This window comes from Anguilla anguilla, chromosome 1, assembly GCF_013347855.1.
Source record: "Anguilla anguilla isolate fAngAng1 chromosome 1, fAngAng1.pri, whole genome shotgun sequence".
Lineage (NCBI taxonomy): Eukaryota > Metazoa > Chordata > Actinopteri > Anguilliformes > Anguillidae > Anguilla > Anguilla anguilla.
Window position 1 is genome coordinate 84,216,590 of NC_049201.1, and position 21,831 is coordinate 84,238,420.

The 21,831-nt window shown below is 41.1% G+C and overlaps 1 protein-coding gene across 1 annotated transcript; it reads right to left on the reverse strand.

The window, feature by feature from the left end:
- Positions 1-6,537: 6,537 nt before the first annotated feature.
- On the reverse strand, positions 6,538-21,466 carry LOC118223090. Its single transcript, XM_035409227.1, has 9 exons — positions 21,456-21,466; positions 20,925-20,973; positions 18,196-18,219; positions 14,836-16,044; positions 13,259-13,450; positions 11,049-12,257; positions 9,491-9,703; positions 7,672-8,787; positions 6,538-7,175 (listed from the first exon to the last, which is right to left on the reverse strand). Exons 2-9 carry the CDS (start codon positions 20,968-20,970, stop codon positions 7,147-7,149), a joined length of 4,038 nt encoding a protein of 1,345 aa, XP_035265118.1. The 5' UTR covers positions 20,971-20,973; positions 21,456-21,466; the 3' UTR covers positions 6,538-7,146.
- Positions 21,467-21,831: the final 365 nt, after the last annotated feature.

A 21,831-nucleotide genomic window follows, 5' to 3' on the forward strand; every position in this document is an offset into this window, starting at 1 on the left:
GCTTTCTTCAACAACTGTTTGTTATACAAATCAGACAGACTTTTCTGTTGCGTACCTGTGATACTGCTACAGACCTTGATCACCTTTGTTAATGCATTTTTCTGTTTTTTGCCTGGGGGCAGCAACAGAAAAAGCCCGATCCCCTTTAGTTTTAAGACGTGAGTGGGGGACTGAGAGGAGTTGTTTTGCTGATGACCTAAGTGACCTGGGAGCAGAATATGGAGTCAGTAGATCAGTGATGTACTGTGGAGCTAATCCATTTAGGACTTTAAAAACAAATAGTAAAATTTCAAATTCCATCCAGCATTTAATGTCATCTAGACAGTTAAAAAGTTATTTAATGAGCAGTACATACACAATATTATGTTTCTCAAAAATAGAGCCAAGGAGATGTAGAGTGAGAATAAAAGAGGCCCTAAAAAATGCCACATTTAATGGACGCAGGGGATGAAGAACAGTTTCCTACTTTAACGGAAAAGGTTCTTTCTTTCAGGTAGGAAGTAAACCATAGTAATACTGAGCCCTGCAGACCAACTTCACCCTCCAGGCATCTTAAGAGAATGCCATGGTCGATTGTATCAAATGCTGCGCTGAGGTCGAGCAGGACTAAGATGGCACAGGAACCAGAATCGACAGAGAGAAGGATATCATTATATACCTTCAACAGAGCGGATTCTGTACTATGCAGAGCTCTAAAACCAGACTGGAATTTGTCAAAAATGTTGTTTACTAGAACTGGAATCATGTCAGTACGTTACAACTTCAGTTTTCTACTGAAATCTATTTATTAAACACACTGATGTACAAAGAAACTTTAGACAAGACACTTTCAACAGATTATGTGCGTGTACTTTATTTTCTATCAATGTAAGGACCAGTTCTCCTCAAACTGAATTCAAAATGAGGAAAATGCCATGAACTGAGGACATTTTGCTGGTGCACACTTTTTTTAAAGGTTAAGTTTCGAGTCAGAGTTAAAATTGGGGAGGGTTAAGCATGCAGTTAAAACAGTTAAGGTTAGGTTTAAGGGCTAGCAGGTGAATGTAGTCTTTGGCGAGTCCTCACAAGGATAATAATACAAAGGGCTGTGTATGTGTGTGTGTGTGTGTGTGTGTGTGTGCGTGTGTGTGCGTGTTTGTGCGTGCTTGTGCGTGCATTGTCTCAGTCATTGTCTGGGTCGTTTCAGTCAAGCTTCCTGTTTTGGAATTGAAAAGATCAAATGAAAGATTACGGTGGTGCAAACACCTGTCTGTTCTGTCAAAATTCAAAAAAATTAATTTCTGTTCTTTCTGATTTTAGGATTCCTTTGCTTATTTGTGATATACGGTAGGCTTACAGTATGTGTTCAGAGCACTCAAATATCGAAATGAAATGAGAATCTATTAATTACATTAATTACATTAATGAATTGTCCACTGCAGATAACATGTACTGATGATGAGACAGAGTATGCAAAACTAAACATTTAACTTAACGTTTAACTTAACATTCGCATTTAAAACATTACAAACAAGTTTGTGTCAAATTGAACAGACATTCTGGAGCCAGAATATAAATCACACGGGGATAGTGATACACAAAGAAGGTTCTAGAGATCTCTCGTCTGGAATCAGTTATTAAACACAAATGATTTTGGATGATATCAAATGTTTTTCTCTTGAATACAGAAAGAAAGGCAGCTCAGGGACTCCAGGCAACCTTTTTTTGCATAAAAATAAATAAAATCTCTTGATTTGCATTTTCATTTTGCACATAATAAAAATGCAGAAATACTGGTTCACGGGTTAAAATTGTCTGTATGCTACAGCCAACAAAAAAGTAGGCTCTTTTATATCGTGGCCTACATGTATCAGTTTCTTAACGCTCAAGTCACCACACACAGGCTCAGGTAAATGTCCTTGCCAATAAGCATGTGCTACCCTTTGTATTCTTCCAGTGAGAGAGAGAGAGAGAGAGAGAGCTGCACACATACATATGTACATATGTAGGTAGCACACGCCATTCAAGTCAACTTTGGTGGAGAAATAATCGTCTCTGTGCACATTCAGAATGAATCCTGACCTTTTGAATAAATGAAAAATAAGCATCGATCATTAAAGATGGAGGTCACTCTGAGCTGAGTCTGGGACATCTGAAAAAAAGAGACATAAAACATGAGAAGAGCTGCTATCTGTGTGTGACTGACAGTCGGACAGAGGAGAGAACAGTTTAATTGCAGTTGGGAGGTCCATCTGCCTCTGGGTTCTGAGTCACATCCTTTATGGGGACGATGCAGGGATGCACATTCTCGTGCACATTCTCATACACATCCTCCGGCTCCTCCTGCATCAAACATGCATGGGGGGTCTTTATGCCTCATGGTGTTAAACAGACCGCAAGCTGAAGGAATCCTCCCAACAAAGCCTGCATGAAAGCTGTATTCAAACTAGGGCTGGGCAATATACCTTACTTTGAATTCACACACTGGTACGCACTTTTGCAATACAGTATTTTCTTGTTTTTCTTTCAATGAATATCAAAAATTGATAAAAAAGAATTTGTGACGAACTTAAGGTGAATTGTCTGTTTTGACTGAAGTTATATCAAGTAACAACTGAGGTAATGGTTGCTTTTTTTTCCCTTCATTCAAAGCTTTTTATGGGACATACAATACAACAGGCATCTGAAAAATTGATAGGCAGCAGTGTGGTGACCCCTTATGGCAGAACTTGGAAGTGTTTCTTTACTGGAATGTCTGTCTTCTTTGTGGATCTCGCCTGAAACGTCTCTTTAAGTATCTCAAGAAACATTGTGTACGCTGATGATGATGAGGCTGTCCAAAACAGCAATTTCAGTGGAAATGAGAAACGACATGAGAAAACTTGAGTTAACATCATCCTTTGACTGAGGCTGATCCTGTTTCTGATTCACTGTGGCCATTAAAATCCTCAAGCACTTTCAAAAAGAGTAGGGATGTTTACCCTAGTATCCTGGTCTAATTCCCAGAAACGTGGTTTCCTAAATATTGCCACCTATTCATCCCCTAAGCATTTTCTCCAATACACAGAACAGCTGTTTGCAGGTATATCATTAGTGCCTTGGGAAGTGAGATGAGCCAATATGGGGCAAAATGACCTGTTCTCATCATCAAATATTTCTATTTTCTAATGTTTTTCAACACCCAAGATAAGAATGTGTAACTCAAGTGTTATAGGGCCAGCTTACTAGCTGCAACGCAACACTGTGCTCTCTCTAGCCCCCTTGTGGATTCCCTGTGCAGTACAGCTACCTGAACCCGTTGGCTGAGTGCAGATGACTGTCTGCACACAAAAAAGCAGAAGTAGATTGGAACGGAAGGGTTAGAAAAGCAAGGACTGCTTCCGTTACAGAGCTTCAGCCATGACCACCCATCAGCAGTAAAAGCTCATTAACGTTCCCAAAGCAGATGAAAAGGTCATAGAAAATAAGGTGAATATTAGTTTGACTTACACATGACCACAGAGTAACCTCTGGTCAGTCTGAACATAAGCTGCAAATCAACCAGGTGAAGATTTAAGTGTTTTTTTTTCTTCTTTTTTTGTAATGTTAGAAAACTAAAAGGTTGCTCCTTATCAGCAGGTTTTAATAAATTTGGAGCAAGAGACCATTAGTGATTGGTGATCATTATCAAGACATTTTCAGAATGTCTTACCCAGGATGATGGGAGAGGCATAGGGGCTACTACTCTCCCGGATAGCCTGGCTATCCAGCAGCTGATAAATGTGGGCCTTAACTGCATCCTAATGTGAGGGATGGATTCTACTAAACATTTGACAGACTGGTACGTCTTTGAGCAAAGGGATGTTGTGTGAGATAAGGTTGATGCAACCCAAATCCCCTTTGTGAACAGAGAAAACCGACCTGCATTTGTAAAGATCTTACTTTCACCTGTTCTACCTCTGGCAACACTGCCAAATCTAGGGCCAGTATGGTGTCTGGCATTGACCCTCCTGAGAAGATACAAATGCTAAAATCCCACCTTTGAGTGGCTGAACCACTTCTGTAACTCCTTCAGATAAATTCACTACCTGTGCTTAACTCAACAAGCTAATTGGCATGCGAGGATGCAAGACAGTGTCCATCAGCCCAAAACTACCTACTGGAATACAGGCTGTACCTCTGACCACTCGAACCATGCAGGGAGAAACTAATAAAACTGGGAGCAAATGGCTCTTGTGAAAGGGTTCAACGAACCGAGCACCAAGGGGTTCAAAATTAGTCTGAGGGCAAGTTGTTGCCACCATCTTCGTGGTGCTCCAAGGAACATGTACTATCTTCTTACCTTATGCCTTGGCCATACTGGCTCTGACCTGGGGGGCCTGGTGTTCAGCTTGATTACAGTGCTGGAGGCCCTGCCGCAGTGGTCAGGCAGCTTGCTTCTCTGAGGGATGGCCAAACAGGGCAGCACCATGGTGTCTAAAGAGGACATCATAACACTCACGTGTAATGTTAATGCTGAACACACCAGGGATTTCAGGCTCTGACAGGCCAAGTGGTAATTATTCAATCAGGATAATCTGATTAAGAGGAATGTATTACAGGAAGCCTTGTCAAAATAGGTATCATGAAGTAAGTTTCTTTATAGTCTTAAGTGAACTTCATTCAGTATAGGTGTGTGGAGATTTATGGATTTTCATTTTCCTACTTTGGTATTTGTTCAAGTATTCAAAATTGTCTTCATTTTTTCATTTCCTGGGGTAGAACGAGAATTTCTAACCACCATACATAATCTGTGCCTGGCAAGATCCTTTGGCAGCCTTATATCAATATTAGTCATATAATAGATGGTATAGGTAACATTTAAAATAATACCAGCCTCGTCGTTCTTCATTAGCACAGTTTTTTAAAGGGGACCCGTTATTTCGCCAAATTGTCCGCCGGCTCTTGGGATCCGCATTCATTTGAGAAAAAAAAAAAGCATGTGGCGCGCTCCACATTCCGGAATCTGACCCCGACCGTGAGGGAGGAGACCGCGGAGGGGAGTCGCCTTACACAGGGAGGGGGGAGACCGCGGAGGGGAGTCGCCTTACACAGGGAGGGGGGAGACCGCGGAGGGGAGTCGCCTTACACAGGGAGGGGGGAGACCGCGGAGGGGAGTCGCCTTACACAGGGAGGGAGGAGACCGCGGAGGGGAGTCGCCTTACACAGGGAGGGGGGAGACCGCGGAGGGGAGTCGCCTTACACAGGGAGGGGGGAGACCGCGGAGGGGAGTCGCCTTACACAGGGAGGGGGGAGACCGCGGAGGGGAGTCGCCTTACACAGGGAGGGAGGAATGCCGAGGGAAGGTCATCCCACACCCCAGAGCACCGTAGTGGCTCGCCAGGGGAGACATAGCTCAGGTGGTAAGAGCGGTTTGTCTGGCAGTCGGAGGGTTGCCGGTTCGATCCCCCCACCCTGGGCATGTCGAAGTGTCCCTGAGCAAGACACCTAACCCCCAATTGCTCCCAACGAGCTGATTGGTCATTTGCATGGCAGCCTTTCACCGTTGGTGTGTGTGTGTGTATGTGTGTGAATGGGTGAATGAGAGGCATCAATTGTAAAGCACATTGGATAAAAGCGCTATATAAATGCAGTCCGTTTACCATTTACCATTTACCTGCATGATCAGACACCTGTGGTTTACCTGCGCCAGTGATGATGCACAAAGAGTGGTCCTCCAACACTTTGGCAGCACAACTCAGCTGGAGAACCACCGAAGAAAAAACATTGGCTGCTAGCAGCTCTCGGTCTCAGAGAACATGCCTGACAGCCTTTACCCTCCCAAAATGAAGGAGGGTATGTTAGCTATGGTATGGGCTTGGAGCTATGATTGGACATGCGATAAGGATAAAGGGGGAAAAGGGTGTAAACACGGTGACTCCCATTTCATGGTCCTTGTTTCAGACATTTTCCAGTTCTTACATTCATAACCAAAAACATATAATCTAAAACACAAGCAACAAAGAGAGAAACACATTTTTAATGCTGTTTTAATGAAATCCCAAAACACCCTCCCGAAACAACACTTGTACAATCTGAATGTCTAAGTAAAAGCTAAATTTATTTAACCTTTCTCCAGTGTTCGTTGCTTCCCCACTTATTATAGTGTTTGCGGCCAAATTTGGCCAGTCTGTTTTAACTGCTCTTATATTATCACAAAAACCATAAATCATCACCAAATTTTGTTGTCTTCCATTTCTGAGACATCTTCCTCTATCTCTGGTTCAATTTCAATCTCCTCTCCATCATCATTTGGTTAAAAAATATGGTCCAGAGCCTCTCTGACAGACAATTGCCTACTCAGTTGCCTATTCATTGTGTTCATAGAGTAAAATGAGAGCAAGGCCCAAAGAAAGCTTTATATATGGGTCTGTGAGAAGATATGATGCATTGTTTGTCTGGAAGGTGTGGTTCATGTGGGGGATGGGCACATAAGCACGAGAAAGAGACAGGATCCCGTCACTAACACCAAGGGGGGGGGGGGGGGGGGGGGGGCGGGGGGATGGATGAAAGGGTGGGGGGCAGATGGGTGAGGGGTGAAGGGGTTGTGGATGTGGATGTGTGGGTGAGTGGGTGAGTGGGTGTGTGTATGGGGATGCCTAGTGTGGAGGAAATGCCTAGTGTGGAGGAAAATATAAGGTCTTGGGGCAATCAGATGAAAAACACTATATTTATGATTTAGGAAAGTTGTAAATAGGTCAGATTTGATCTGAACACTGGAGGAAAGTTTAAAAAAATGTCACACTTAAAACTGTTTTTAACTGCTTATAGCAAGTTCTTGTGAACCTTTTTTCCCTTTTGTCACATTTCTAGGGCTAGAAGTGATGTCCATTTTGTACACGGAAAATCGAATGTACACACCTAATCAATTTTGGACAATACGCACTGAACCCTTTAACATAAGTTGATATGGTAACACGAAGAATTAAAGCTAACTTCCCTTTTTAAATGTAAAATTAAGAAAGTAATACAGTAGAAAAGAATAGACACTAAAGGCACCATTCCCATGTTCATTTGATTCTATAGCCACCAAAGGTAAAGCAGAGATATGGTTTCCATTCCAGCAAATCTCTTGAGTCCAGAATTCCTAAGACTTCCAAGTCAACTCAAGATGAGTAAGATCAATATTTCGTTCATTAGCCTATCTCCTCAATTTTTCAGACGAAATCCTGAAAATCCTGCAAAAATATTAAAATATCAACAAAACAGTTATAGATTAAATGTAGATTTGTCTATTAGAATAATTTCTGCCATGTGCAGTGAATTACGTGCTGCAAAGATGTTGTAAAGCCTACACAAATTATGTTGGCAAGTGTACCCAAAAAAAGTCAGCTTTGTAAGAGCAGCGCTTACTTTAAGTGTGATGCTTACTCGAATAGTGATGCTTACTTTAAATGTGGTTCTTACTTTTAGTGTGATGCTTACTTTAAGTGTGGTTCTTACTATAAATGTAATGCTTACTTTAAGTGTGGTTTTTACTTTTAGTGTGATGCTTACTTTAAGTGTGGTTCTTACTATAAATGTAATGCTTACTTAAAGTGTGATGCTTACTTTAATTGTGGTTCTTACTTTTAGTGTGATGCTTACTTTAAGTGTGGTTCTTACTATAAATGTAATGCTTACTTAAAGTGTGATGCTTACTTTAATTGTGACAGAAAAACTTTTTTTACTTACGAGCACAAGAGGCAGGAGCTCCATAACCATTTCGTTTTGCTGTGCCCACACTGTAGACCCTGATGGGAGCAGAGGGATGCAGCACAATGTGGTGACCGTTTCCTTTCTCATAGGTGTAAGGAGCCCAAGAGTATTCTGTCCCTTGGACTTGCTGCCACTTGAAGGATGGACGCTTGTTATCAAATTGCACTTCATTAATGTCCTTGGTATTGGCAACAATAAGGGCATAGTTATTCAAGCCGTCCATATCTCCTAGGACGTTGGCCTGACAGAACTTGTCAGTGGGTACAATATTCATGATAAAGGGGTCAAATACAGAGCCATCACTAAATCTGCCACCATTGCAGTAGTAGAGGACTTGAATGGGCTGTGTGGAAGAGATGACTAATGGTGTATTCTTACCCATTGGAAGTGCTTTCCACTGACCAGCGCTGAGATTAATGACCTGAGATTTGTCACCAAACTGATAAGTGACATCAGTGGGCTTTGAAGCAAAGATATACACAGAGTCCACCAGGACCTGATACTCTAGAGGTGGGATAATGTAGGATGTGCCCCATTGATTTACAGGTAACAGCTGTTTTAAGGTGTGCTGGCATTTGGAGTTCAAATCACAAGCATGTCCTGAGATGACGCCTATAGGCTTGTCTGACACCACTCTTGACCCAGTGCAGTCTTCATCGGACTGCAGGTAGACAATCTCAGATGCGCCAAGATTTACAGTTAGTTTGTCATGTGGATTATAAGTTTCACCTCTGAAGCTAACAGTACAGCTCAAATCTACTGATACTGAAGAGGCATCCGGTCCACTGAAGACAGCTAGTTGTTTTTGGTATCCTCTTGCTGGTGGAGTGAAGACATAATAGTCTTGGCCCCATTCACTCACTGGGTACTCCAGTGATAGGTCAACTGAATTCTTCACTTGACTCTCGCCCGTAATGGTGATGACCTTGTTAGTCTGAACACCTGTCGTTTTTGGATATTTGCCAGCACCATGAATTTCAATTTCAGGGGTCCCTTTTTCCACCGTCACAGATTTTGAACCTTGCGTGTCCACCTTTTTGTTCATTGGAAACTTGTAGATATTCACAATCACATTTGTCTGAGTTTTCTTTCCTGAAAACAAGCAGAAGCCATATCAGCAAGCATTTTCTCTTTCCCCATGAATTGCTTGTTGGACATTATTTTGTTGCAAAAGAATTTCCAAGAATTTAGCTTACACAAACTACCTAGTTCTCATTTAAATTAGGACAGGTAATGTCTCTGTCAAGGTGAGAAACAATCACTTCTACGATTACTCCACAGATGGTTTGCAAGGATCGTTTTTTAGAATGTACGATTGTTCTTAACAGATATATTACACTAAGACTGTTATTAACTGTATTAAGTCAGACAATCTGTTGAATTATTGAGTGACTCTGCAAACACCAGAGAAAAATCTAAAACCTCAGACTCGGGTTCACTGATCTACATAATCTTGTTGAACCATTCAATAAATGTGTGCTATTTAACAAAATTGACATTGTGGGGGAAACCCAGCATCTGATGATAGTGTTGTGGAATTTCAATGCCCAAACTAATCAACATCATCTTATTCACCACAACAAGAACTAAAGTCCATAAAATTATGACTTTCATTTTCTGCAAAAAATGTACACTGAGATGTTTCGGCAAAGGCATTCACATGTACTATGTGCATCATGTTCTCCACAATTACCAAAATGGCTGCTCATGAAATTTCCAAGATTTCAGAAGATGTCATTTTTATCATGAATAAACATTGCAGGCAGGAGGATTTATTTTCATGCATGTAACATACCTTCTCCTGCATATGCAGGTGCAGTAATGCCTTTTGCCACACATTCATTATGGCCCTCTATGACTTTACACTCCTCTCCAGCTTTGCACTCAGATTTCTGGCAATCGACAAAACCTGTGGAAGGGTTGCACTCGCAGAGTTGTGTGCAGGCAGAGTCCTCCCAGAAGCGTTCATCAGGGAGATAGGACTTACCCTTGTAGGTGCAGGTCAGCACTGTAAAAACAGACAATACAATGCTCAAAAATGGATTAAACTCAGGGTGGGAGAAAAGGGGCGGATGACCCAGAAATGTTTCTTTCTCGTGAGTAAAGATAAAACGCTTTACCAAAACTCTTAAACAAAAACGAAACTCTTCAATCATAATTTTTTATGATAAAAATGCTGCTTGTCAAAGTTGTCTCTAAGACTTGCATCATGTTCACTGAATGCAAAAATGACTGCTCATGATGCAACAGGCACCGCATTAGCACCCAGGGGCAGATAGTAGAGAATAAGGGGAGAGGGAGAGTTGGCACTCCTCTCGTTGCATTCAACATGTAAGGCAGATAGAATTGCACATGACCCAGAACACTCACTGCACTGTCACTTAAATTCCACCCCTTTGGTCGCAGATTCAGGACACCCATGTGGAGGAGGGCTCACTTCATCAAAAGCTTTGTATTCTCTGCGAAACAGAAACTTAACAACTCTCACCTACCACTGTGGTTTAGGTGTAATTTCAGTTCAATATCTGCACTCACTGTTCTGCTATGGTGCTGTGTTGTTATGTCAATGTCGATGTGAATCAATCAATTCAATCAATTTTATTTGCAAAGGGTGACTCCTGTCAAATAGAGAGATGGGCAGGAACACCAATGGGTAGCAGGGTCAGACAGGGGGACAGGCTTGGTGCTACAGCTGAATCAATAGTGGCAGGAGGCGGGGGTGCCCAGCTGGTCTAGCTGGTCTAGGGCTGGAGCTCCGGGCCGGGAAGGGGGGGGGGGGTGATGCTCAGCAAACTTGGGCTAGAGCTCCGGGCAGGTGCCCAGAGCTGAGGAATGTTTGCTGTCAGTGTTTGATATGACAACATGTTCATATTTTGGCGCTAAATGTGAAGAATTTCTTCACTGAGAACAATAATCTATCTATCTACCCATCTATCTAACTAAAAGAAAGAGCATAATCAAAGGAATAAACTGCCATTCTCTTGTCGTCTTTCACAGGTAAATGGGAATTAAGTTATGCATTATCGTCTGGCGATATCATTGTGAGGGGGCAGCGTGGTTGTGGTGCCAGCTGCAGGCGGAGAGATGGGGGGAGTGATTTAGCCGGCAGGCAGCTGCACCTGTGGGCAGTTATGTGATAAATTTGAACCTTTATCTGCACTGCCTGCAGTGAGCCCGGGGTTCGAAAGATGTGCACGATAACCAGAGACAGTGACGCTACCACAACAGCGACAGCTACAGCTACAGCAACTGTGCCACTGTGCCGCTGTATCAAATAAAATTGTGCGCATCTTACCACTCCGTGCCTGTGTGGTTTTGTCGTATGTATCGCAGTCACCTTTATTTCTACTTACGTCCACAGGCTGCAGGAGCTCCGTAGCTGTTCCTATCCACTGTGCCAACACTATAAACCCCAATGGGGGCATGGGGACTCTTCATTGTGTGGTGACTTCTTCCTTTATCATAGGTGTAATGAGCCCAAGAGTATTCTGTTCCTTCAACTTTCAGCCACTTGAAAGATGGATGCTTGTCATCAAATATCACTTTGTTAATGTCACTGGTCTTGGCAACAATAAGGGCATAGTTAGTAAAGTCCTCCATACCCTCTAAGGTGCGGGATTCACAGAACTTATCAGTTGGTTCAATGTTCATGATAAATGGGTCAAATACAGTGTTATCACTAAATTTACCACCAGTGCAGTAGTAGAGGACTTGAATGGGCAGAGTGGAAGAGATGACTAACGGTGAACTCCTGTCCATTTGAATCTCTTTCCACTGACCAGAACGGAGATCAATCTCCTGAGATTTGGCACCAAATTGGTAAATGACATGAGTGGGCTTATAAGCAAAAATAAACACAGAGTCCATCAGGACCTGATACTCTAGAGGTGGGACAATGAAATATGTACCCCATCGCTCTACAGGTAACAGCTGTTCGAAAGCGTGCTGACATAGGGAGTTCTTCCAAGCACAAGCATGTCCTGAGATGACCCCTACTGGCTTGTCTGACACCACTCTTGACCCAGTGCAGTCTTCATTGTCCCCATTGGACTCCAGGTAGAGAACCTCCAATCCATTAATGTAGGCGTAAAGTTTTTCATTTGGCTTATAAGTTTTACCTTCAAAGGTGACAGTGCATTTCAACTCTACAGTCACTAAAGTAGTATCCTGCAAGCCAAAAACAGCAAACTCTTTTGGGTACCCCCTGGCCAATGGAGTGAAGATATAATACTCTTGGCCAAATTCGGTCAATGGGTACACCAGTGTAGTGTCAAGTGTATTTTTCTTCCGATTGGTGGAAACGATAGTGATGTACCTGTTGGATTGAATTATGACTGTTTTTGAATATTTGCCGGTGCCTATCAATTCTGTGTCAGAAGGTACCTCCACTGTTACACGCTCTCCACCTTGCATTGACAGCTCTTTCTTGAATGGAGACTTGTTGACAGTGACAACCACTTTCGTATCTGATAGATAGGAGGTGATGTAGAGCTCGTTTGTGGCCTTCTCCTTTGCATTTGAATTGAACATGTAAACAGTGATATATCTGAAGGCTGGTTCCGCTAAAAGGAAAGAGAAACAAAAAGAGGTGATGTCAAATTATGTCCACTGCTGTGATGTTAATCAAAATCTTTATGCAGCGCATTTGTAACTGGGCTACTGTTTGGCCTCTGTGGAACTTCATCAGTTGCATCATGTTTCTTGGGAAACTCACAAGTAAAGGTGCTGATTATCAGGCCTCTCAGCTAAATCAGTTAACTAAATATACAATTAAGTAGATTTACCAACTTTAATATGCATTCACAGCTTTTCAGATAGGCAAGCACTTTGTCCTGGCATGTTACTTCCATACTGTGTTAAAAACCACTTAGATTAGTTGATAACTATAGCTATTTGTTTTACAGGCCACACAGAGGTAAGAAAAACTTGTGCTTAGGTTCGGATGTATGATAAACCGTTTCGTATTTTTGTTTGGTTGCATTCTGGAATGGATGTCTTATATTTTCCTTACAGGTTCATGGCATGTCTGGCTAGAGTTTGGCAGCTATCTAGCTAGTTGGTGAGCAAGGGTAGACTGCTGTGTTCATGCAGGTTTTCTAGTACCAAGTCAGCAGCATGGTGTCCCCCAGGTATTAATAGCACAGGCGCTGCGTCTACACTGAATCCATGAGTGACTCCGCAAAACATTGTCAAAAAATCTATCAAACCTCTGACTCACAAATCTTATGTTGAACCACTGTGTACTATTTCACAAAACTGGAATCAAATCGTGTGATAAAACCCATCATCTGATGATATTGTTGTAGAATTTCAAGGCCATAATTAATTAACAACACCTTATTCAACACAACAAGAACTAAAGTCGATAAAACTATGACTTTCTTTCTCTGCGAAAACCATCTACACTTAGCTGTCATGGCAAAGGCATTTGTTATATGTGCCTCGCATTCACTGGAATTACAAAAATGGTTGATCATAAAATTTTCAAGATCTGAAAAAATATACCATTTATCATGACAACAAATGAATGCAAGGAAGATTTCTTTTCATGAGCATAACATACCTTCAGTGGGTGTTGCCACACATGTACTCACACCTGCTACAACTTTACACTCCTCCCCCACTTTGCACTGAGATTTCTGGCAGTTGACTGAACCTGTGGAAGGATTGCACTCGCAGAGCTCTGTGCAGGCAGAGTCATCCCAGAAGGGTTTCCCAGCTGGATAGAACTTGCCCTTGTAGGCACAGGTCAGTACTGTCAAAAAAAACACAACACAATGCTCACAAACGGACCCAAGATAAACTAAGGGTGGGGGGGAAAGGAGAGATGCCCCAGGAATGTTTCTTTCGTGTGAGTGAAGATAAAATTGGAGAGCGTTACCCCATATTTACTACAATAAGAACAAAGCTCTTGAATTGTAACTTTGTTATATGAAAACAGTATTGATTTGGCAGAGATACCTCTTTGATTTGTGTCCTGTTCAGTGAATACATAAATACAAAAATGGCTGCGTGTGATGTAACAGGCATAGCATTAGCAGCCAGGGGCAGATGGGAGAAGATAAGGGGAGAGCAAGAGCTGGCACTGCTCTCATTGCTTTTTTCTATGTGTAATGTGAGCAGCAAACTCCTGTATGTGCAGAAGTGCCTAGATGGGGTATATGCGGGCCCATTAATTTCAATATGTTTTAATTTATTTAGAAACATAGTTCATAGTCCGGTGTCATTCTTGTGGATTTTCTTTTAGTGTAAAAATAAAGAGATTTCCTTTTTATATTGTTATACACCAGGTTCTTGTTAAGGTAATTCTAGGATCTGGTCTTATGGGGAAACTTGTGGTGGACACAGAGAAACCCTTGCCTCTAGTATACTTTAGAATAATTGTTCTATAGTGACTTTGGGGGCTTTGTGCCCAACAATAAAACATTTGTGACATTTGATAAAAACTGAACTCCTTAAAGCTGACTAAACCCGCATAAGGGTCGCACTCGCAGAGCTCTGTGCAGCCAGAGCCCCCCCAGAATGGCTTTCCAGGAGCATGGTACTGACCATTGTGGGTGCAGGTCAGGGCTGAAAAAAGGTAAGGACTTGCATGTCCAACCTCACCTCCTCCTCTTCCAGTACCGCATCATTACTGAGCCAATTCTTGTACATGGTGCCATCTGTTTTTTTCTCAATATGCTAACAGCCTCCAATTGGAATAAACTGTTCACGATCGCATTAACAGTTAGCAAAATCATTGGTCTTCCCATTCCCAACCTATCTAATCTCATTTCCACACCCACAGGACACCCCATGTGGAGGAGGGCTCACTTCGGGGAAAGCTTTGTATTCTCTGCAAAACAGAAACTTAACTCTCACCTACCACTGTGGTCTAGGTGTAACCAGTTCAATATCTGCACCTACTATTCTGCTATGGTGCTGTGTTGCTATGTCAATGTTGATGTGAATGTTTGCTGTTAGTGTATGATTCAATATGCTAATATTTTGGACCAGATGTGAAGGTGAAGAGGACAATAATCTATCTATCTGAAAGAAAGGGCACAGTCAAAGGAATTAACCGTCTTTCTCCAGTCCTCTTTTACAGGCAAAAAAGAAGTAAGTTATACATTATCTACAACATAATTTGTTTCTACTCACGTCCACAGGCTGCAGGAGCTCCGTAGCTGTTCCTATCCACTGTGCCAACACTATAAACCCCAATGGGGGCATGGGGACTCTTGATTGTGTGGTGACTTCTTCCTTTATCATAGGTGTAATGAGCCCAAGAGTATTCTGTTCCTTCAACTTGCAGCCACTTGAAGGGTGGACGCTTGTCATCGAATTGCACTTCCTTAATATCCTTGGTCTTGGCAACAATAAGGGCATAGTTAGTAACCCCCTCCATACCCTCTAAGGTGCGGGATTCACAGAACTTATCAGTTGGTTCAATGTTCGTGAGAAATGGGTCAAATTGAGTGTTATCACTAAATTTACCACCAGTGCAGTAGTAGAGGACTTGGACAGGCTGAGTGGAAGAGATGATCAATGGTGAACTCCTGTCCATTAGAATCTCTTTCCTCTGACCACCATTGAGATCAATGTTCTCAGATTTGGCACCAAGTTTGTAACTGACACGAGTGGGCTTATAAGCAAAAATAAACACAGAGTCCATCAGGACCTGATACTCTAGAGGTGGGACAATGAAGTATGAACCCCATCGCTCTACAGGTAACAGCTGTTCAAAAACGTGCTGACATAGGGAATTCTTCCAAGCACAAGCATGTCCTGAGATGACCCCTACTGGCTTGTCTGACACCACGCTTGACCCAGTGCAGTCTTCATTGTCCCCATTGGACTCCAGGTAGAGAACATCAGATGCATGTATGTGGGTAGTAAGTTTTTCATTTGGCTTATAAGTTTTACCTTCAAAGGTAACAGTGCACGTCAACTCTACAGTCACAAAAGTAGAATCCTCCAAGCCAAAAACAGCAAACTCTTTTGGGTATCCCCTGGCTGCTGGAGTGAAGATATAATACTCTTGGCCCCATTCTGTCACCGGGTACACCAGTGAAGTGTCATATGAATTTTTCTTCAGATTGGCGGACACAATGGTGATGAACTTGTTGGATTGAATCATGACTGTTTTTGAATATTTGCCGGTGCCTATCAATTCTGTGTCAGAAGGTACCTCCACTGTTACACGCTCTCCACCTTGCATTGACAGCTCTTTCTTGAATGGAGACCCGTTGACAGTGACAACCACGTTCGTATCAGATAAATAGGAGGTGATATAGAGCTCATTTTTGGCCTTCTCCTTAGTATTTGAATTGAACATGTAAACAGTCATATATTTGAAGGATGGTTCCACTATAAGGAAAGAGAAACAAAAAGAGGTGATGTCAAATTGTGTCTATTGCTTTGATGTTAATCAAAATCTTTATGCAGCACATTTGTAACTGGGCTATTGTTTGGCCTCTGTGGATTTTCATCAGTTACGTTATGTTTCTTGGGAAACTCACAAATAAAAGTGTTGATTATCAGGCCTCTCATAGCTGACACATCCATCTAATTGGCATGCAACTTTATTTAGCTCACTAAACCTGTGTAACTGTGGTTTAGGTACGTCAGTAAAAGTTCATTTTCATGTGGTGTGTCCATTAAGTTCTCAAACATCTACATACCTGTACCCGATATACTGCAAAGTGCCTCTTAGAAAGTGTCTAAACACAGCTACTTGTGTCTGTCAACATGGATGTTACTCAAATTTTGTTAACTAAATATACAGTTGAGCAGATTTATCAGCTTTAATGTGCATTTCACACTTTTAAGATAAGGCAAGCATTTTAAAAAATGAATTTCGAGTGATTGCTAGCTTGGAAAGTACTTTTAATCTATGGTCAGTACAAGGAAATGAAAGCCTGTTTTTGTTTGTTGCATCCTAACTAACTTTTTAAACCCTAGCCAGGCAATCCATGAACGTGCAAGAAACCCTCCTTCCCAGAAAGCAACCACAAAACTAAACGGTTTATCTTACAACCAGAACTGAGCACTCGTTTTTCCTCCATATGTCTTGATAGTCAGTAAGGAAAGGGCAGACTTCTGCATTTATTCTGTTTTTTCTAGCTCCAAGTCAGTGTCTCCTATCAGCTGCAGAATCTGTTCTCTGTCATGTCTCTTCTCTGATTCAAAAGAGCTCCTCTTCAAATGTTATGCAATGCAAAGTTATTTATGATCCCCCAACTTCATTAAATTCAAGTATTAAATTCAGGAGCTCTGTCATTTGCTTGCAGGTGGAGTGCAGTAGTATTTTAATGGTCTTAAAAATCCCCCAGGATAGAAATGGTACTGGCACCGGTATTTCAAACTTGTTTGTAAGCTAAGACTTTCATTTTTTTTTTTTTTGCACTTTCTCCTTCATTAGGTGTGCCCAGTACTATCCAAAAAGTGCTACTGTAGGTGCAGGTTTTTGTTTTAGGCCAGCACTTGGGCACATGATTATATTTGTCAAGGTCTTGATTGAAGACCATGATTAGATAATTAGTTGAATCAGGTGTTGTAGTTCTGGACTAAAACAAACACCTGCATCCACACTGGCCTTCTTCTAATAAGACTGGACACCCCTCTCCTGGCTTGACCCATTTGCACGGAACCTGAGTTAGAGCATTTACTCACTAAAAGATCTTTAAATAAGATATTGCTATGTTCAAGAATGTGCCCGCAGGAATCCAATCAATTTTCTTGTGGGCTATTTTTACAAATGCTAATAAATACCATCTGTCTGGCATGAAGTGATGAAACTTGTTGTGTCTGTTGATGACACTTGAGGACAGCCCTAAAGATTTGGCCAGATTAAACCACAATGTGGCGCTTTATGACTCTGGAATGGTTTTTTTTAATGGAACCATTCACTAAAGTTCACTGTTTGACATGTAGACTTTTTAAACTTTCTACAGTGACTAATCAGCTCATTAGGAATATATGTATGCATGTTTAAGTTAAAACCATATTGAATGGGTGGCCTGTTTGTTTTTTCATATGCTGCATTTCTCACTTTCATATAATTGATTCGCTTGAAACTTTGCTCACTGATCGGTGGTAGCTCCAAACTGCTGCTGATCTTATTTGATGCAACATGGTGGCACTACAGCAGTCAACTGAATGTATAAGAATAAAACCATCCTGCTCCATCTGACTTGATTCTCACAGAGAACAAATTTGCCTCAAGGACCCATGATTTTACTTTTTTCATTGTACGTTACATTTTGAATAAATGCAAACCTTCTTACAGTTCCCATCAAGAGTTTTGGGTAGACTTGGATCGTCAATGTGCATGTACTGTAATCCCATTAGTGAAGAATGCAATACAAGTCTTCAGTCTTCAGAAAAAACATTCTGCATTTATGTTCCCACATATACATTACACATGCATGCACAGCTATAAGGACTAGTTAGGCAGTATTCCCCAACTTTATTTCTCCAAACGCATGAAAGGAGTGTGTGAAGTGTGTCATAACATACCTTGTGTAGAACATTCATGTATCCCTGGAAAACAAAATTTAAAAAAATGTTAAATGTTATCATTTTCAAACGATTATTAGTGAAAATTCAGTTTGGAACTGTATACATTTTACAAAAAAGTGGAATAGATGAGTGATTATCTACCCTGTAGCTTCCTTTTCATTTATTTATCTATGCATAGTCTGTGACAACCCCAACGTTTTAGACTGATTATTAGACCTGGGTCGAACACATATTTGATTTGGATTCAAATACTTTTCTGTGCTCTATTGATCTTGCCTGGTGTAATTGAGCCTGCCAATACGACCGTAAGGTGGGGTTTGTACTTTTTGAGAGTATTTTATTGGTTCCAATACACCAGACAAGATCAGTACCGCATAGAAAAGTATTTGAATCCAAAGCAAATACGTATTTGACCTAGGTCTGCTGATTATGAATCCATCCCCAGGATTATTTATATTTAATTAACTTATATCCAAAGAGATTTATTTAACCTTAGCACCCCCATTCACATGGCGATTCGGTTGACCAGTTACCAGAAGTCCATTCATTCTCTATGGTCCTGAGCGACAGCCAGCAACCTGAGCAACTGGCCCCCCATTCACACAGTGAGCAATCTGGCTGACCAGTCCAATTCATTCTGTATGAATCCAAGTGATGGTCAGCAACTCGAGCTACTGGGAAACTGAGCAACACACGTTGCCTGAAAAATCTTGCCCATGGTCTTTTTAGGGGCATTGTCTATCAGAGTTTCAAGTCACATTTCTCAAACCAATTTTATACCATTTTGTGAATAATAGTTCCATCTGGCTTCCCTCATTGCAATGGAGGAGCAGCAAAAACCTAATTTGATAGGCAGCAGAATATATGGCAAATATGTGGCTTGTTCTATCAAAATCAGTCACATTGGCACTGTGGCATTCGGTCTGCCAATGAAGCGGATCGGTCTCGGCTATGCCGGTTGGTGGAGAGAGGATACGCACCTGGGTTATGTCAACGAATCAGCCCAGGCGCTTAAAGGTGTTTTGCTTTCCACAGTTCAGGGCTGAGCTCGGGAAAGCATTTTGAGTTTCATTTTGTTTAGTTTAAAAACACACTGAGTTTTATGCACCACTGGAGTGTTGGCTGTTGCTTGCCATCTACACTTGCAAGAAAAAGTTTGTGAACCCTTTGGAATTACATGAACTTCTGAATTAATTACTCATTATATTTGGTCTGATCTTCATCTAAATCACAATAATATACTAACATAATCTGCTTCAACTAATAGCAAACAAAAAGTAGTACTTCTTGTCAATACTGAATGCACCAGCTAGACATTCAGAGTCTAGCTGGGGAAAGAGTATGTCAACCATAAGGCAAATTCTCCAAAAGATAATTTGAGTCAGGTGTTCCAATCACTGCGATGAGATTGGAGGTGTGGGTGTTAGGTATCCAATAAAAAAGGCACACAAAGTTTGGTTACTGACAAAGTCTGTTCTTCTCAAGGCATTTTGTTCAGGCCATGTGAACCATGGCCTGAACAAAACAATTTTCAGACGATATTTGTAGAGGTGGCTAAAGCATTTCTAAAGGCCTGGTGTTCATCAATCCACAATAAGTCAAGTTGTCGACAAGTGAAAGAAATTCAGTACTATTGCTGCTCTCCCTAGGTTTGGGCATCCTGCAAAGATCATAACAAGAGTGCAGCGTGCACTGCTGAAGCAGACAAGAAACGAACCCTAGAGTGACAGCAAAGAGACTGAAGAAATCTCTTGAACTTGCTAAATTCTCTGTTCATGTGTCCAATAAACAAGGTATTAATGGGAGGACGCCACAGAGGAAACTACTTCTCTCAAACAAACAAAAAAAGAACACATCTGCAAGTTTATTGCACATCTTAAGTCTGCAAAGACCACCAGGATTCCAAACATAGTGTTGTGCATTTCTTCCAAAAAGCTAAAATTTTGTCTTAGCCATCCACAAAACACTGTCCCAGAAGAATTGTGTTCTGTGGATGGCTAAGACAAAATTTGAGCTTTTTGGAAGAAATGCACAACACTATGGCCTGATTGTGTGAGAAATTCAAAAAATGTCAATGAACTGAAACAGTTTTGTAAAGGATGAATGGTCTAAAATTCCTCCTAACCATTGTGCAAGTCTGATTGGCAGCTATAGAAAACATTTGGTGGAGGTTATTGCAGCTAAAGAGATCCTACCAGTTTCTACCAGATGCAAGGGTTCACATACTTTGTCCACGCTGTATGATGAATCTTTACACCATTTACAGACATGAACAGTGAAATTAATTGTGTGTTAATAGTTTAAGCAGAATTTGTATGCTTTTCAGATCAGACCACATTTAAGGAGTAATTAATACAGAAATACAGGTAATTCCAAAGGGTTCGCAAACTTTTTCTTGCACCTGTATCTATCTTATCTCATTAGCTTGCCAGATAATATTAACCATTAAAGAGATTGCTAGCTAGCATGCTAGTAAGAGAGATAGAAAGATTGCTATGACTTTATCCCTAGCTAGCTAAGGACATAGCAGTAATAAATTGTAATTATCAGTGTCATGACATTATTTCTATCCAAAAATGTGTAGCTGCACAAGACCACAAAGATGATACAATGGGAAGCTCTTGCCCCTCCCTCAGCCTAGTACTCTCGAGCGACCCATCAACCGAATTGCTCGCTGTGTGAACAACAAGTAAATGTACACTGTTTAATAAGAGATTGTTACTTACCAGCAAATACTGCCAATAGAACAAATATCCACATATTGTTTGCCATTTTCTATGAATAAAAGAAGATTAGTAAATGCGTGTCATTGGTATCTGTCCCAAATTACTGTGCTTGCTTGATGTGAAGTATCTTGATGAACAGAGAGCTTCTTGATCTTAACTCGACATTTAGTGTAGAACTTCCAGTCCACACTGTATATATTGTATGTTATAGCCTTACTGTAGGGTTTTAGTGTGTTCTTTAAATGCATAACAGGTTCACAGTGCAGGATTTGTATGATTAGTATCATAGCCATTTCATGCCAAGTACTTCTGCATATCATAATGTAAAACTGTGATTTCATTTCTAATTTTGTGCCATGTCCAAAGCTGATAGGTCAGAAAAAATAAATACGTCTGCAAGTGAAGTTAATGCTATTGATAATGTATAAGGTAAAAATGTACATATTTCCAGCAATTATTATTTTATTATTTTTAAACATTTACATAAATGCATTTGATCAGGCCACATGATTCATCATGACCATCACTTACCTGGCCTTCCCTGCTTTACACTCTTGTTCCTCACCTGGGCAAAGCATTCTTTAAATATCCAACCCCAAACTGTGTATTGTCCCCTCCTTCCTTCCCTCCTACTCCCCTCCTACTCATCAGTAAAAACATCACCTGTCTCTATTAATGATTTCACCTATCTCTATGCCTGCTAATCACAATGCACCATGAACACCCCTTACAGAAAAAAAAGAGAAATGCATGACATTTCTATGTGGAATAAACTACATGTAATGATCACACGTTAACATTAATATGGTAAAATCACACAGGCAATATGGTAAATGTGGATTTGTGACCTTATCATGGTTTATTGGGTTAAATCCATGTTAATTCCCATGTGAATCTCATGTAATCA